The sequence below is a fragment of the Lemur catta genome, chromosome 18 (genome assembly GCF_020740605.2).
Source record: "Lemur catta isolate mLemCat1 chromosome 18, mLemCat1.pri, whole genome shotgun sequence".
NCBI classification, from domain to species: Eukaryota; Metazoa; Chordata; class Mammalia; order Primates; family Lemuridae; genus Lemur; species Lemur catta.
The window spans coordinates 32,078,040-32,095,495 of record NC_059145.1 but is presented as its reverse complement, the minus strand read 5'-3'; the positions used below and the strand labels follow the sequence as shown (position 1 = coordinate 32,095,495).

Genomic DNA, 17,456 nt, shown 5'->3' with positions numbered 1-17,456 from the left:
CATGATAGCAGTAATGATTGAAACAGGATTTTGGTTTCTGTGATTCTGGCAATGAAATAATCCATTTGCTTTAAACCAAAATGGAAGTAAAAAGTTGAATCCTTTCTAAATGACATATGGTTTTGCTTTAAGAGACTGCCGCTTTTAAACACACTGGGACAAAAATGGAATGGAGGAAGAGTTCTGATTATTTTAGGACTAAATCATGAAGTTCCATGATTCCTTCTTTGCATCGCCCTCTATTGGGTCTTGTCCCTAGAAGCCAATCTGTCATGGCCACTTGGCTATTTGGGGTTACCCAATACTCCCATTAAGCTTGAGATCTGCAGAGGGGACCCTTTAGATACCATCTAGTCCTTTCCTGTGATGTCAAATTTTGGTGGTGGTGGTGGTGGGATTACTAGGAAACTTTGTTCCCTTGTCTGAAATGCAGAAATTTAGCAAAGACAAACTCAAGAGTTAAGTTTGTCTTAACTCTATTCTATGAACTGTAGGGGAAAGAAGAAATTAATATTGTTTCACCTTTTATTATATGTCAAGCCCCTTCCCAATTTACTGTATTCCTCAACCTTTCATACAGATATTATTTCCATTTTGCAGATGGGGGAGTTGAGGCTCAGATAGGTTGGGTAACTTGTTCAAGATCACACAGCTGGTAAATGCAGGAGTCCCGGAGATCCTGGTCATCTGATTGGAAGTTTAACTCTTCACCATCCTGGAATGCTGCCCTGGGAGAGGGTGGTGTGGGTAGAATTTCTGTGTGGGGTGGGGGGCAAGGGAAGGGTGCGGTGGGTGGTGTTGGTGGAGTGGGAAGGATGGAGAGATGGGGTGGTGCCAGGATTGTGGCCTTGTATTCAGGCAGACTGTGGGGCAGATTTGGGGCTGAGAAGTTGACTCCACTGTTCTCTGGCTCTAGGTTTGAGGTTCTTGGAGCCAGTACAGTGGGACTGAATACTCCCAAGTCTGAGGAATTTGGTTGAAATTTCTGGGGCTTGAAGGTCTGTGGGATGAGCAGAGAGTGGGGGCCAAGAGTAGAGGCCGGGAGTCTCTAGATCAGTTCTTAGGGTCCCCAGTTCTTAGAGCTTGGGTCTGGAGGTTCTGGGGTCCAAGGCCTCCAACTGTGGGGTCCAGCTCTTAAGTTCTAGGGTCTGAGGAGCCAGGTTCAAGAGTCCCTGTGAATCCTGAATCTGAAGGGCTTGTTTTAGAAAGTCTCTGGGTCTGCAGGGCTCAAACTGAGGGTCCCATCCTGAAGGCCCTTTTTTTGAGTCTTAGGGTCTTTAGGCCTGGAAGGCCTGAGTGGGGAGAGGTCCAGCTGTAAGGGTTTTAAGTCTGACAGTTTCTTAGGGCCTGATCTGAAAAGCCCAGTTCTGAGAGGCTTGGTTTGGAAATCTCGGCCTGAAGTTTCCTGTATCCCAGGGCTCAGGACAAGGTGTCCTCGGTTCCGAGGATCCCTGGTGGTGATGGCTTAGGGTGGAGTGTTCCCGGGTCCAAGGCCCGGTGCTAAGAGCACCAGGTCTGCGGCGCAGCTGCAAGGATACAGTAGGCGGGGGCCCAGGGCAGTGGCGGGGCGGAAGGTAAAGGGCAGGTGGCGGGTATTGACAGCCACGGGGCCAATCAAAAAGTCGGCGCTAGGACCCCACGGGAGACGCCGGCGCCTAGGGCAGCCCGGGTTGACAGCGGAGGCGGGGACGGTCGGCGCTAGGACCCCGCGGGGCCGGCGGGTGGCGGCGGCGCTCGGGGCGGCGCGTGTTGACAGCGGCGGCGGTGGAGCCGGGCGGGCGGCGGGAGTCTGCGCCTCCGGTTCCTGCCCCGCGCCCCGGGCGGCGGCGGCCGGGCGTCCCGGGATGGCCTTCATGGAGAAGCCGCCGGCCGGCAAGGTGCTGCTGGACGACACGGTGCCGCTGACAGCAGCCATCGAGGCGAGCCAGAGCCTGCAGTCGCACACGGTGCGCGGCCCTCGGGTCGGGCGGGCGGCGGGGGCGGCCCCGGGCCGCGAGAGCGCTGCGGGCCGCCGGCGCGGGCCGGGCAGGGGCGTCGGAGCGGGACCGGGGCGGCGGGCGGGCGGCTCAGGCCGGGAGGGCTCTGGCGTGGCGGCGGGTCCGGGTCAGGCCCCCGGGGCCCAGGCGAACGCTGCGGCCCTCCGGAGGGGCCAGGGGTGGCACCCGCAGCCCCCAGAGCCGACGGTGGCAGGGGCTCTGCGGTGCCCCGGAAAGCGACTCCGAGTTGGGGGGCGGGTGCTGGATTCCCGGGCTCGCCTTGGGCCGGGGAGTGGCAAAGAGACCGCTCAGGACCCTCTCACCCGCTTCTGCCCGCCGCCAGCCTTTTTGGGGCCATAGAGTTTCCTCCTTGCAGCTGAAGGTCTGAGCGACGGGAGGGTGTGCCACGCCGGAGGGAAGGACGACTTTAGAGCCCACTTGTTGGGGCAGCAGAGTGAATGGCTGGGTCTGCAGCCCCGTTTCCAGGTCAGCCTCTTGGCCTTGGCCGGGGTTAGGGGAAGAACGGTGAGGGAGGCAATCGGGGATCCTGCTGAGGCAGGTGTATGAATGTGCTCCTTCCCGTTTCTAACCTGCTCTTTGGTGGGCAGTGGTAGCATTCATTTGAGTTTAAAATCCACTGGAGTAGCATAAAGGAGTAATAGGTCCTCATAGTAAACGCAGGCAGAGTTCATTTCTGTTACATAGACTGTCTTTTATGGGGCTTTAAAACCATGGTTGTTTTCATTTGCCTGTACCTTTTTTTGAAAGGCACACTACGCATTATAATTTACAAGCAATAAACCCAGGAACCAGCAAAAAACCTGGAGCTGCCAGCCGGTGGGACTTTTGGGGGAAGTAATGAATGGAGAGAGAGATTCCTTAAATTGTAATGTTTTATTGAGCCACCGAATCAGATTCAGGCTCAGAGGCTTGTTTGTTTACCATTACAGTGTGGGGTTCATCATCTGGAGGCTACAGCCCCACAATAGCCTTCTGTTTCTTTTTTTGTTCAAGCTCTTCTGGTAACTTCAAAGAGACCTTTCATTCTGTTTTATTAAAGTGAGACTTTTTTGAACCTCACTTTCCTCTTCCACCAGCTATGCTTTGTAGGGCTTGGATTGTTCAAAGCATTCATTTCCAGTTAAGAAAATTATTATCTTTTTAAAAAGTGCAATTTATGTGTCTTTAATCCTATTCTATAGACATGTGAGTAGGCACATATAGGACAGAATTTATTAAACTTGGTACAATAAGAGAGTATGAGTTAAGGGTTGAAATTTAGGATTGGGAGTCAAGAATAATTCTATTAGATTTTTAAATTTTTAATTATTATGGGTACATAATGGTTTCATATGTTTATGGGGTACATGTGATATTTTGATACAGGCATACAATGTGAATTAATCAAATCAGGATAATTAGAGTATCCTTCACCTCAGGCATTTATCTTCGTGTTAGGAACATTCCAATTTCCACTCTTAGTTATTTTAAAAAGTATGCCCTAACTCTGCTATTAGATTTTTGACTTGACTATTGGCAAGTAATTCTTATAGCCTTTTAGGGAACAGAGTTGAGTCTATTAGGTTTATTTTGTACTAAGAGTAAAGAGATAGATGCTTATAAATTGCTCACAGACCACTTCCTTCAGGAAGCATTCCATGATTTCCACTGCCCCAGGCCATGTGCCTACCCCACATAAATCTTTTTTTTATTTCTCCTCCTTAGTCTTGATCAGTTTATTGTGTAATTACTTTACTTTTTCTCTCCACTAGGCTGTGAGAGGAGACACTTTTTGTTCACTTTTGGATTTCATATGCATCTATTGAGTGAATAACTAAATTGCAATCTTACTGTGTCTCCTTTTTTGCTTGTATAAAATAGTAATTGTGAAAACTGGAACAATAACTTTGTGGTCAGTGCTTGAGCTAGATCGTGAAAGATGTAATAGGATTCCATTTTTATTGCGGAGCTTTTCTTTAAAACAAAATAATTTAGGGTAGAAAAATGGCAGTTCTTAGCCGGGTGAGGTGGCTCACGCCTGTAATCCTAGCACTCTGGGAGGCCAAGGTGGGTGGATCCCTCGAGGTCAGGAGTTTGAGACCAGCCTGAGTGAGACCCCGTCTCTACTAAAAAAAAAAAAATAGAAATAAATTATCTGAACAACTAAAAGTATATACAGAAAAAATTAGCTGGGCATGGTGACACATGCCTGTAGTCCCAGCTACTCGGGAGGCTGAGGCAGGAGGATCGCTTAAGCCCAGGAGTTTGAGGTTGCCATGAGCTAGGCTGACGCCACGGCACTCACTCTAGCCCGGGCAACAAAGTGAGACTCTGTCTCAAAAAAAAAAAAAAAAAGGCAGTTCTTATAATAATGACTGAACACAGAGACAATGACTCACAGGAGACCCATAGAGGCAGATGTGGTGGAGTAAAAAAAAAAAAATGTAACATTGTCTTGCATAATTTTTTAACTGTTCTATGTTCCTGTCATTTTAGCTGTAGAGTTTGAGGCTGAGAAATGTTACATCAGCCCTGAACTTTATTGAGAAAAATCATATGCTGATGCAAACTTTTTGGAGTATTAGTGTCTTATGAGTAAGTCTTTTTAAAACAGGAACTGTTGGAAATTATTTTGGAAAGAAGTAGTCGTTAAGAGTGGTATGTAAAAGAGAAAGGCGTTGTTTTCTATTGGGAAGATTTGATGGCTTTCCAGCTTGTTAGCAGAAGGGAGATGGTGTCCCAAAAGTCAGAGATCTACCCTCCCTTTGAAATGCCGTATCTCTAGGAAGTTGTTCCTTGGCTGTAGACGGGGTGGGAACATGTAGTAGACAACCTTTCGGTTAGTAGACACAAGACCTTAATACAGGCCTAGGCAGATACTTGTTAGTCATGTGACATTGGCTGGGCAAGTCACTTAAACCTTTTTGATGTTTAGTTTTGTCATCTGTAAATGGGAGTAATAAATGCCTGTCCTGACTGCCTCCCAAGGTTATTGCAAAGATCAAATGAACTAATCTTTATGAACTATTTGTAAAGCACATTCCTTCGTTATTCCATCTCTTTACTCTCCGACATTTGTGCAAAGGGTTAAACACATTAAAGTATATTATTGCAAATAAGCTCATTTCTGTTCATAGTTCCTTTCATTTATCAAGGTTGTTTAGCCTTGGGAAACAGAATTTATAGCAGAAAATGATTTAAGTTGTATGAACTTGGTAGGGAAAAATTCTGTGGATTGGGAAATACAGACGCCAGAAGGATGAAGGAAACACAAGGTCACCACCAGAAAGACATATTTGGATGAGCCACTCACTGCCGTGTTGGTACTTGATTCAGTGCCTGGCTGTGGTTTGAATGATTTTATTTTCATTTTTATGGACCACAATGAATTTAGCTTTAGAAGATAGACTAGGCCTCTGCTGCAAGGATATGAAGCTTCCATAAAATCAGAAAGGCCAGTATTTCGGGGCAGGATATTTTCAGGTTGGGGGTCAGTGGAAGTGGGAATTTTCCAAACAAAAGGAATTCTGGTAAGAAGCCACACAGGCGAATTGTGAGAAAATTTGGGAGGACTGAGAGAAGACCAGGGAATGTAAGTTCTTGGCTCCATGAAAGTGTAAACTTTTAAAGTCACTAGACTAAGAAAAAAAACTGCTTACCTAGCTGAAATAGAAACCAGAGGAAACTGACAGTTTTGGAAAGGGTTGTTATCAAATGTGCATATTTTTGCTGGTTGGTATGCTATTTGTGATAGCTTTTTTTTTTTTTCCCTGTAGAGACAGGGTCTCATTATGTTGCCCAGGGTGGGTGGTCTCAAACTCCTGGCCTCAAGAGATTCTCCTGTCTTGGCCTCCCAAGGGCTGGGATTATAGGCATGAGCCACCTCACCCTGCCTTATGATAGCTTTTCACCTCAGTTTTCTCTTTTTTAGATAATCTTCTGTGGGGTTTATCTGGATCAGGGCTCATTTATCCTCCATTTGGTGCATTTTGTTCTTAAGAAACAACAGATAATTTTAGTGATATTTGAGGCATAACAGAGAACATTTTAAAAACTCTGTGAAAAAGATAATCTTACATGTTAAAATCTTTACTGAAAATGAATCTCCTCTTGAACTTTTGATTTTTGGAAACTGCATTCCTGCATGGTTTATTTATTCAACTATGCTCCTTAATTCCGCAAAACCGTATCGTGTGCCTATGTTCCAGGCACGTGCTGGAGATGGAGTAATGAACTAGACAGCTCTTGCTTTCATGGAGCCTTTGTTCTATCAGATTCTGAGGTCTTCTGCTTTCCAAGGTGTATACAAGTCAAACAGGATCTTTACCTGTCACAACACAGATGGTTTCAGTGGCTTGGTTTATTGAGCTTCAGCTTCTTAAACAGTGACCCTTTTGATGGAATTTTAAACTGTATTTATATATCACCAGAATACCTATTCAAATGTGATGCCAAATTAGGAGACATCATTGACTTTAGATCCTAAAATTTTAAGGTGATTCCATACTCAGTATCAGAATCCATCTGGACTCCCTTTTGGGATGCTATTTGGAAGGTTCTTTAGAATTCCAAGTTATACTAAACACTTTAATAAATTCTTTAAAGCTGTTTGCATAGACAAATGCAGACTGTACGAAAGTTAGCTTGCAGCACTTCCACACATTATAATAAGATAATAATGTTTTCTGGGACTCTAATCACTTGTTTTCTAGGTGATTATGTATTTTTCCCCACTTGTCCTGAAAACCTGAGATGAATGCCGTCAGAAAACCCTGAGATGGAAGCCTTTAGAGACTGGTAATTAGTTCATTTAGAGAGTGTAAGTAGTATCTTCCTGGTGAAGAAGCTGATTTTTTTGCAGCCTAATTTAGGGGCTGGTCCTTATATATCACCTCTTTTGAGGATTATCCCATGAGAAAGGTTTCTTGTAATAGGAATAAAAATCCAAGTACTTGGCTGTAATTACTGGGAAGAAATATAAGATTCTGGGGCTGAAGTTTTTTTTATGTGAAAAGAGAGACAAGATAGTTACCTGCTTTGCTTCCCTGGGGAATAGCAGAAATAGCCACCCATGTGTACATAGCTTCCATGTGGATTGTCATCTTGACATTGTTCAAAATATAGATTGCTGATTGAGGGTTTAAGTGGGTTCATTCAGAGCAAGCAAAATAAACCCTGTTCTTCACTGTAGGGCAGGCAGTGGTTCTTTACAAGCTGCTAGAGGTTTGGGGCAGCTTCATAGGAAATGAAGCTCCTTTATGTTCTAACTTTTGGCATCCTGAGAAAGGGGGAGCTGGACTTCAACATTGTTTTAGAACTCATAAGTGCTTAAATGTTTGAGGGTGGAGGGGGCAGTAATAATAGACTTTTTCTATTGTTTTTTCCCTTAAGCTGGAAGTCATTCCTTTTTTTTTTTTTTTTTTTGAGACAGTCTCACTCTGTTGCCTGGGCTAGAGTGCTGTGGCATCAGCCTAGCTCACAGCAACCTCAAACTCCTAGGCTTAAGCAATCCTCCTGCCTCAGCCTCCTGACTAGCTGGGACTACAGGCATGCACCACGCCCAGCTAGTTTTTTCTGTTTTTAGTAGAAACAGGGTCTCCCTCTTGCTCAAGCTCGTCTGAAACTCCTGTGCTCTAGTGATCCTCCCACCTCGGCCTCCCAGATTACTAGGATTACAGGTTTGAGTTACCGTGCCTGGCCCTGGAAGTCATGCTTATCAATGACTTACTTTGCAAGCACCAAGCACATGGTGGGGGAAGTTAAGGTGTGACTCCTCTTCAGAGGAGATGACAGTGGCCCTTCATTTGTGGTTTGAAATTTTTGGCTAAGGACTAAAGGACTAGTGCTTTATCTTGAGTAAATATTTTGACCTCGGGAGGGGAAGGGTTTCTATAGATTGACCATTTAGTCTCCAGCTGACTTTGCCGACAGCCAAATTTATGGTAAGTGGCCATTTTTAGCTAAAGATTAAGATGTTAGGTGGTCCCTCTTGCATACTAAAAAAGAGTACACTTGAAAGCTAAAGGGAAATCCATTGTCATTGTCTTCAAATAATCAAGTAGTCATTTTTTGGTGGCTAAGAGAGCACTCTCCTATTTATTAATATAATTGCTTGTTAGTTTGGGGAATCTATTGCAGAGTAACAGGAATCTTCCTGGAAAGTGTTGTTTTGTTTGTTTGTTTGTTTGTTTTGAGACAAGGTCCTGCTCTGTTGCTCAGGCTGCAATGCCTGAGTGCAATGGTGTCATCATAGCTCAATTTAACCTCAAATGCCTGAGCTCAAGTGATCCTCCTGCCTCAGCTTTCCAAGTAGTTGGGACTACAGGCGTGTGCCACCACACCTGGCTTATTTTTCTATTTTTTGTAGAGAAGGGGTCTTGCTATGTTGCTCATGCTGGTCTGGAACTCCTAGCTTCAAGCAGTCCTCCTGCCTCAGCCTCCCAAAGTGCTAGAAGCCAGCATGCCCAGGCAGAAAGTTTTTTTCTTTTTTCTTCTTTTTTTTTTTTTTTTGTAACAGCTTTGCATAATTCACATATCATACAACTTATCCATTTAAAACATGTAATTCAATGGCTTTTGTTTATAGAGTTGCATATCCATCATGATAATTAATCTTAGAACATTTTCATTACCCTAAAAAGAAGCCTCACACCCCTTAGGTCACCCTGTTTTATAATATTGCAGTATACTAAGCTTAGAATATATTCTTTTTGTTTTAATCTACAAGGCTACTAAACTACTTTCATATAAATACCTCTTTACCAAGCTTCAAGAAACAACTGAATTATTCTATTGTTATTGGAACTGTTTCAGAATATATTCTAAGCACAAGTTCTTTAGCTCTTCAGGCCCAGCTCCTTTAAGGATCTCATTAGAGGGACTGCTGCTCTCTCCATAAACGCTCCTTGTAACCTCTCAGAACCTCACTGACCTGATGCCCATCCTAGGCTGTGGATCTTAGGGTAAGAATCACTGTTGGAAAAAATTTTAAAAACTGTAAATTTGGAGAATTAGTTATTTTTGTTGATGAAATATGTGCATCTAAAAAATGTACTACAATACCACATATACTCTACTTTAAGAAAACCCCATATTTAGAACAATAGATGAACTATGTCCTGTTAGTGTGATAATAAATTACTCTAGATTGAGGCTTGCCTAATGCATTTAGGTATGTGTGCACAGATAACTTATTAGTGGCACAGGGGAAGGGCAAAGGGCTCTGTGCTGGAAAGCAGGGTGTTTGAGCACTAGCCGCAGTTCCGCCTGCTGTCACAGCACCTATGTTTATAATATTTAAACAAAACTGCCCATGTTTCTTTGATGTGGCTCATCAGAAACAGGTCATTTCTCTTCATTAATTCAGTTGAGGCTTTTTTCAGTGGCGGGGGAAGAATGGAGTGTTTAGATTCATCCCATATCTAAAAATGTCTAAAAACCCCCTGTAGTGGTGAAAAGGGAAAGCACTATTGTTCATTCTGGAGCTTCGTTTTGAGCCTTTCTTCACCCAGGTGACAAGTGATTCCTGGGCAGGGGCTCATTGCACTTTAGTCCTGCACATTTTCCTCTTTGCAGAAGCAGAGGGAAATGAAGCTGAAAGCGGGCCTGCTCGCACCAGACCTCTAGTGTCAGGCCATAGGTCTGGCCAGCACAACTGCACCCCCCAGTGTACCAGAACACAGGAAATGGCTGGGTGGCACACTGCCATGCTGGAGGGAACTCTTTATGTGACCACGTGGATTATCACATTCACCAGCAGCCTGGCACTCGTTTATTCCACAGACTTCTTCAGCTCCGGCTCTTTGATGGGCACTGTGGTTGGCTCTAGCAATGCAGTGATGAGTGGTCCCTGATCTAGGGGCTCTCAGGCTGTTGAGGGTGGAGAGGTGGGTATGTGTGTAGCAGCCACACCCCTGCCCCTTCCCACTCTGTACATGATAATGGACATGGACATCTTGTTCTGCCTCTGTTGATGTCTTTCTCTTTGAGGTTTGTTTTGTATTTGTACTCTCAATCCAGCCTCTATTGTCTATGTATTGCTATTTCGATTCAGTTTCAAGCTAGCACCATCGCTGAATATAGATAGTAAGCATGCAACAAGTATTTGCTGAGTAAGTAAATTTGTTGAACAAATGCAGTTATTTGAGGTCCAGCTCAAGAAACCCTTCCTGTGTTCTGCGTCCTACTGTCATGCATGCCAAGCTGGATACTGGGGACTGCCTACCTCTTACCTGCCAAGCCGGATATAATTTTCCTTCCTCTGAAATTCCCGTAGAGCATATCTGTCCCAAGGATATAAACACTTTACACACCTATTGTTTCTTTTTTTTTTCTCGAGGAGAAGGAAAGAGGAGTTTATTAATTTGCTGGGAAATGAGGAGGTTGACAGACTCCTGTCTCAAAGTACCAATGCATACCTATTGTTTCTTACTACCTCGTTTTCTATTTATAACCCCCTCTCCCACGTAAGTGGGAGTATATACAGTAAAACTTATGTGGGAGAGGGGGTTATAAATAGAAAACAAGGTAGTAAGAAACAGTAGGTGTGCACTGGTACTTTGAGACAGGAGTCTGTCAACCTCCTCATTTCCCAGCAAATTAATAAACTCCTCTTTCCTGTATATGCTTGTAAATAAATAAATACAAATTATTTATTTAAGTTTGTCTCACTGTCAACTGTGTCCACTTTGCTAATAAATGGCAAAAAAGATCAGTGACATTTTAAAGAGCAACTTCCCTCCCTTTTTTTCCTTTGTACGCTGGAGTACCACATTTTGACAGCCATGCTCTGGGAGGTACAGCACACAGTCTCCTTACCAGGCCTGCCTGGCTGCAGAGCTGGCTGTTGGTGTTCAAAAGTGGCAGAAGAGACAAGTGGTCCTGGCCCATGAGCTCCCAGGGCCTGACCTGAAGGAGGTAACCCCTAGCAAATGCCCATTTCAACTCTTCCCCTCCTAGTTCTTGTTCATCACTGGAGTGGTTCCAGCATTGGCACACACACATTTGACCTCTGGAGCATTAACACGCACTTACGAAGAGTCTTCTGGATGCCAGGCACAGTGCTGTGTATTAAGATAAAAAGATGAATGAAGCAGGGAGCTTACATCCTGGCAAACACATAAGCCAAAGGTGAAGTAAGGTATTGAAAGGGCCCGTCTGCCTGGAAGAGTGAGGGCACATGGAAGTGGCTGATGAGGTCCTTCCTGGGGCTTAGAGAACTAGGAGAGGTTAATAGAGAAGCCAGCATTTCAGAGAAAACATTCTAAATCAGCACTCCGCAGCCTTATTTATTTATTTATATAAGAGACAGCGTCTCACTCTATTGCCCAGGCTGGAGTGCTGTGGGGCAGTCATAGCTCACTGCAGCCTTGTACTCCCGGGCTCAAGTGATCCTCCTGCCTCAGCCTCCTGAGTAGCTGGGACTACAGGTGTGTGCCACGCCTGGCTATCCCCTGCTTTTTTAACTGGCAAACTCCTTTCATGATAATATTGAATGATAAAAACTCTCTCTGGAAGTGATTTTAAATTTAAAAACATGATTTAGAATAGTATATTATTAAAAATTATGTTAATGTTCAGGATCTGAATTATACTGTTTTTTAAAAATATCAGAGATGGTAAGAAATTGTGATAAGATGCATATAACTTAAAGCACTGAGAAATAGCATCTTCAGATCTTCAGACAATTTGCATACTTACTGCCTTTTTTGTTTTATTTTGTTCTGTTTTAGAGACAGGATCTAGCTCTCTTGCCCAAGCTGGAGGACAGTAGTGCCATCATAGCTCACGGCAGCCTTGAACTCCTGGGCTCAAGCAATCCTCTCACCTCAGTCTCCCAAGTATCTGGAACTACAGGTTCATGCCACCACACCCGGCTACTTTTTTAAATATTTTGTGGAGATAAGATCTCGCTATGTTGCTCAGGCTGGTCTTGAACTCCTGAGCTCAAGCAATCCTCTGGCCTCACCGCACCCAAGCACTTACCATTTTTATGATGATTCTCACTTCTCATATTTCTCACTAAATTTCTCACTAACATGCATTTTGCCATTGGTGTTCCTCAAGACTGCATTTAGCCAGTGGTTCATTATGGATGTAAATGAAACCATATATGACTAAGAGCAATATCAATTGAAATACTGTGTAATGGTCAAAACTTGATAAACCAATTGAGGTATGAACAAATTCATGATTTTCACAACCTCTCCCATGAGTCCTGCATGCACATTTGGAGGCTCCTAATCTATTCTGAGTTAAAGGGAGAAAATATTTAAATTATTATTTTACTGACAAGAGTTTTTAAAAAGTAGAAATAGAAATAGAAGCCTTGCCAGGCACAGTGGCTCACGCCTGTAATCCTAGCACTCTGGGAGGCCAAGGCAGGTGGATCGTTTGAGCTCAGGAGTTCGAGACCACCCTGAGCAAGAGTGAGACCCCATCTCTACTAAAAATAGAAAGAAATTATATAGACAACTGAAAATATATATAGAAAAAGTTAGCCGGGCATGGTGGTGCATGCCTGTAATCCCAGCTACTCAGGTGGCTGAGGCAGAAGGATCGCTTGAGCCCAGGAGTTTGAGGTTGCTGTGAGCTAGGCTGACGCCACGGCACTCTAGCCAGGGCAACAGAGTGAGACTCTGTCTCAAAAAAAAGAAAAGAAAAGAAACAGAAGCCTTATGGCCTTTGGCATGTAAATCCTGAAACACCTTCTGAAGCCCCTAGTTCATCCTATTCCAAACTGTTGCTAACCTACTATAAGGGTCTCAGTTTAAATAAAGAGTGATTACTTATGTTCTCAGAGGCCAAGTGTGCATTTGCAGACTTCAAGAGTTCATTAGTTACTTTTCCATAATATCTGGGAGGAGAAAAAAAGAGTTCATTAGTTCATTCAGCAGATGCTGCTGTGAGGATGGCCTGCGTTCCTGGCATGTTGTAGGCACTTGGGGTGCAGGTTTAAGCAAGACACACTTGGTCCCTGTTGTCCTTTGTTCATACATTCTTCCAAATGGACTTATTTTTGAAGATTCTGGTGTGAGGTAAAAGATAGAAAAGGGAGACCAGAGCCAACTGTGGGGCCTCTTGGATGCCAGGCTAAGGGATCTGAAGCAGTGAGGGGACTTGAGTGGACGTGTGGCTCCTGAAAGTGGTGTTTTAGGAAATAAAATTGCTGTCAATGTGCAAGGTGAAGTGAGGAGGGTGAAGCAAAGGAAGAGGCATCGAGGGTGATAATGGAGCAGTGGCTAGAAAAGCCCCATCTCAGTTCCATGGCAGGAGGGAGAGTAGGATGGGAGGAACAACACGACAGAGGAGGGGTCTGCCAGGTAGAGGTTGTCAGGGAAAGAGACACCAGAAATGACTAGAGAAATAGCGTCAAGTAAATGAGGAGTAGCTGGTCTTCCCAGGAAGATGGTGAGTCTAACTTGGTTTTAGACATTTTGATTAATACTGAAAAGGGAGTGTTACTTGTCATAACAGCTGACATTGTTTAAGCACTCACTATGTGCCAAGCTAAGTGCTTTATGTTAATTTAGATAATATATACTTAGATAATATATAAATATATTAGATAATATATAGATAATATAAATTAGATAATATAGACTAGTTAATATAATTAGTTAATATAGATAATATAGTTAGATAATGTTAATTATCTAATTCATTCTCTCGTCAACTTTGTTGAAGTATAGTTTACATGCAGTAAAACTCACTAATCTTAAGTATACAATTTGATAAATTTTGACAAATAAATATGCCTGTGTAACCTGTGTAACATTTTCATCACGCCAAGTGCTTTCTTGGTGTCCCTTTGCAGTCAGTACCCTCCCTCTGGTCTCTGGCAATTACTGATCTGCTTTCTGTTACTATCATTTCATCTTTTCGAGAATGTCATTTATGAGTGGAATCTTCTAGGATGTGACCTTTTTTTGTCTGGCATCTTTCACTTAGCATAAAGCTTTGAGATTCTTCCGTGATGTTGTATGTTTCTTTTTATTGCTGAGTAGTATTCCACTGTAGGGATATGACACAGTTTGTTATCCATTCACTGGCTGGTAGGCATTTGGGTTGTTTCCAGGTTGGGGCTATTATGAATAGAGCTGTCATGAACATTTGGGTAAGGTCTTTGTGTAGACATATATTTTCATTTCTCTTGAGTAAATACCTAGGAATGGACTTGCTGGGTGATAGGCTAAGTGTTCTAGATTTTCATTTGACTCTCATGACAATTCTGAATTGCATTTGTTATTGTCCCCATTTTTCAGTTGAAGAAAATGAGGTACAGGGAGGATAAGTGAGTTGCCCTAGGCCATAGGGCTGGGAGTGGCAGAATGAAGGTTTGCAAAACACCGGTGAACTTTGAATGAAAGAGATGAGTTGGGAGCCGTCCCTAAGCTGATCTGCCCTCAGGGCCCCCAGAGTGGTGAACCTGATTGATGGCTCCACTAAGCCTAGGCCTAGAAGAAGACGAGCTGGAGGTCCCTGTGAACCGCAGAGCCAGACAGTGGTCTGGGTGACCATTTTCTCAGTTCTCCCATCCTGGCTGCATAGGGGTGGAGTTAATTCATTACATACCATTGGAGGCCTTAGGGCAGCACAATCCAGTGGAAATATTATTCGAACCGCATATGTAATTTTACATTTTCTAGTAACCACGTTAAAAAAGTAAAAAGAAACAGGTGAAATTAATTTAAATAATATAGTCTACTTAACACAATATCCAAAATATTATAATTTCAACATGTAATCAATATAAAAACTATTAATATATTTTACATTCCTTTCGGCATACAAAGTTTTTGAAATCTGGTATGTATTTTACAATTACAACACATCTCAATTTGGACTAGCCACATTTTGGGCACTCAGTAGCTACATAGGGCTTGTGGCTAATATAATAAATAGTAATATCCAATAATATCCAAATGCATGGATTTATGGAAAGAGATCCATGTTATATTAAGTGGGAAAAAAACAAGTTGTAACATACTATGTTTAATATGCTTTCATTTTCATAAATATTCATGTTTATACCTGCAAATAGTCTATAACGGCACTGCCCAGTACTATAGCCACTAGACTACTTTCATTTAATAATATTAAATAAAATAAAAAATTCAGTCCCTTAGTCACACTAGCCACATTTCAAGAGCTCGGTAGTCCCATGTGCGTAGTGGCCGCCATATTGGATGTCAAGTCTTAGATCACTGCTCTCTCCAGACTGCGGAACTGGTTGAGAAAGACTGAACTAGAGGGTAAGACCTGCTAGCCCTGTAACCATCGGGACTTTGTGATCACTGAGCCCCAGAACCTCTGTGGTTTTTCAGAATAAAGCACAGGAAGGAAGCCTATTGATGTGTAACCATTGTTAGTACCTTGGGGAGTTTAAAAGGAACATGGTGTGGAAGCAAAACAGCCTCTTCGAGGACCCTGTTCCATTTTTGTACAGCTGAAATTAATTGCCATTCAAATTGCTGTGTACCCCATAAACCTGATGTCCACTTGAGGCATGTTCATATAAAAATGCTTATTTCTGCTTCTTCATATAACCTGCCTAATGTTCACGGTGGGGCTTGTTTAACATTGTGGAGAAGAAGCAGTTTTCTTTGTACATAACTTCTATGTGATGCCGAGATTACATTCAGCTCCAGTAGTTTGTGTCCTTGTAGGTGGGTTGCAAAATGCAAGGGTATTAAAGTTAGGCAACTCACCAGGTGGTGTCCTGAGAGCTCTATGGCTAAATTAACTCATATTAATTACCCAGGCCTACCTTCTTGTCCTTACCCCTCACCTTCTCAGCTTCCTCCTGACCTAATAGACTGGTTCTGCCTGCCCAGTTGACCTCTGTTCATCAGAATGAGACCTTATGTGATGGAAAGTATTCTATGGCCCAAGGCCACAGAATGTAGACATGGCTATGCCCCTGGGTCACACAGGCCTGGGGCAGAGTCCATTCTCATCACTTACTAGCCCTGTGCCCTTGTTTAAGGTATCTACCCTTTTGGAACCTTGGGGTTTTTGTCATAAAAGGGAGGTAGTGACACCTCCCTCCAAACATTGTTGGGAGATGGAGTAAGCTGACAGCTAGAAGGCAGAGAGTAAGTGCTCCATAGCATAGCAGTTACCACCTTCCACTTTGAGGAAATGTATGGCAGCATGACATGTGTACCACAGTCATGGACATGTTTGTTTATGAAATTGGAGCCAGTGTCTGAGGATGACACAGTGACATTCTCAGGCTAGGTAGATTTACGTGTAGTCAACTCTGTTTTCCTTAGTGATGGTGACCATTACTAAAACCAGTCCCTACTCCTCTAGCTTGACTTCTCCCATAATTTCAAGCTCCTTTCCCACCAAATGTTTTACCAACCCTGATACAAGTAGAAGAGTTCATTTACTTTACTTTCATCTTCTGTTATCCCAGTCTCCCCAGCATAGTAAAAGTGCTGATGAGTAGTAAAGTGCCAAAGAAAACAGAGTGATTAACTGCATTTATTATTGATAACACACTGGGCTCTTATCTAAACTCAGATGATCTCAATCCTTATCTTACCACTCAGGATTCCTTATTTTAAAGTAGCATGTTTTCAATTGCATGTGTAGCAAACTGAGAAACTTTTTTAAAAATTGTTTTTCCTGATAGTAAAATTAATTTATGTTTATTGAGAAGCTGAAAAACAGAAAAAAAATAGCCAAAAGTGGGCATAGAACCTGGCACAACAGAGGCTGGAGTAATGTTACTCTTTTTTAGAAACCAGAGACTGATAAAATCGTTTCTCATATTCAAAGAGAATGGCTGCTTTTTGTTTTTACTTTCGGTACTCTTAATAGTGCTGCTTCTGTCTCCTGTGCTTGCCAATTAAAGCCCTGATATATTCACCTGCAGATACTTTGTGTTTGATATTTTCCTAGCAGGGAAGAAAACTGACAGTTACAAAGCTGGCTGTCGTGCTGACTGCTCTAAATTTAATATTCTCTATTAACAATTTAATATTCGCTATCATTTAATATTCATCATAGCCCTGTTGGAAAGGTGTGATTGTGCAGGTAAATAAACTGAGGCTCAGAGATATTAGGTCACAAAGCTAGTGAGTGGCGGTTGGGCTTTGAATCCAGATCTCTGTGAATGGAAAGCCTGTGCCCTCTCCCCCTGGGGACTTGTGGCTGTGGCAGGGAGGGGGGATGGCACGTTGTGACTGATCATTACGTAGTGGCCAGCTCCTCCTTCAGGCCCCAGAAGGACTCCCAGGTGGCCTGTCTGCGAGGCAATGGAAAAGGCCGGTAGGCAAGACACAGCCCCAGGAGGGAGCATTTCAGTCTTGAGCAGGGACTCAGCACAGTACTAGCTAAGGGCACAAGGGATGGAGTTGACTAACTCAGATACCAGAACCCCACAACAACCACTGTTTCCAACCTGATCGGAGTTTGTATGGTTAACTGTCTTTTCTAACCAGTTAAATATGTGGTGAGTGAGGCTATGTT

The 17,456-nt window shown here is 43.2% G+C and overlaps 1 protein-coding gene across 4 annotated transcripts in view; it reads left to right on the top strand.

Annotated features, from left to right (window-relative positions):
• The first annotated feature begins 1,742 nt into the window (after window positions 1-1,742).
• The window catches only part of PXK (PX domain containing serine/threonine kinase like), a 75,299-nt gene continuing 59,585 nt past the window's right edge, over window positions 1,743-17,456 (top strand). For all 4 annotated transcript variants that reach the window (XM_045530729.1, XM_045530728.1, XM_045530731.1 and 1 more), the window contains exon 1: window positions 1,743-1,946. In XM_045530729.1, the coding sequence (XP_045386685.1) occupies window positions 1,845-1,946 (102 nt within the window). In that variant the 5' untranslated portion in view covers window positions 1,743-1,844. The remainder of the gene's footprint in view (window positions 1,947-17,456) is intronic.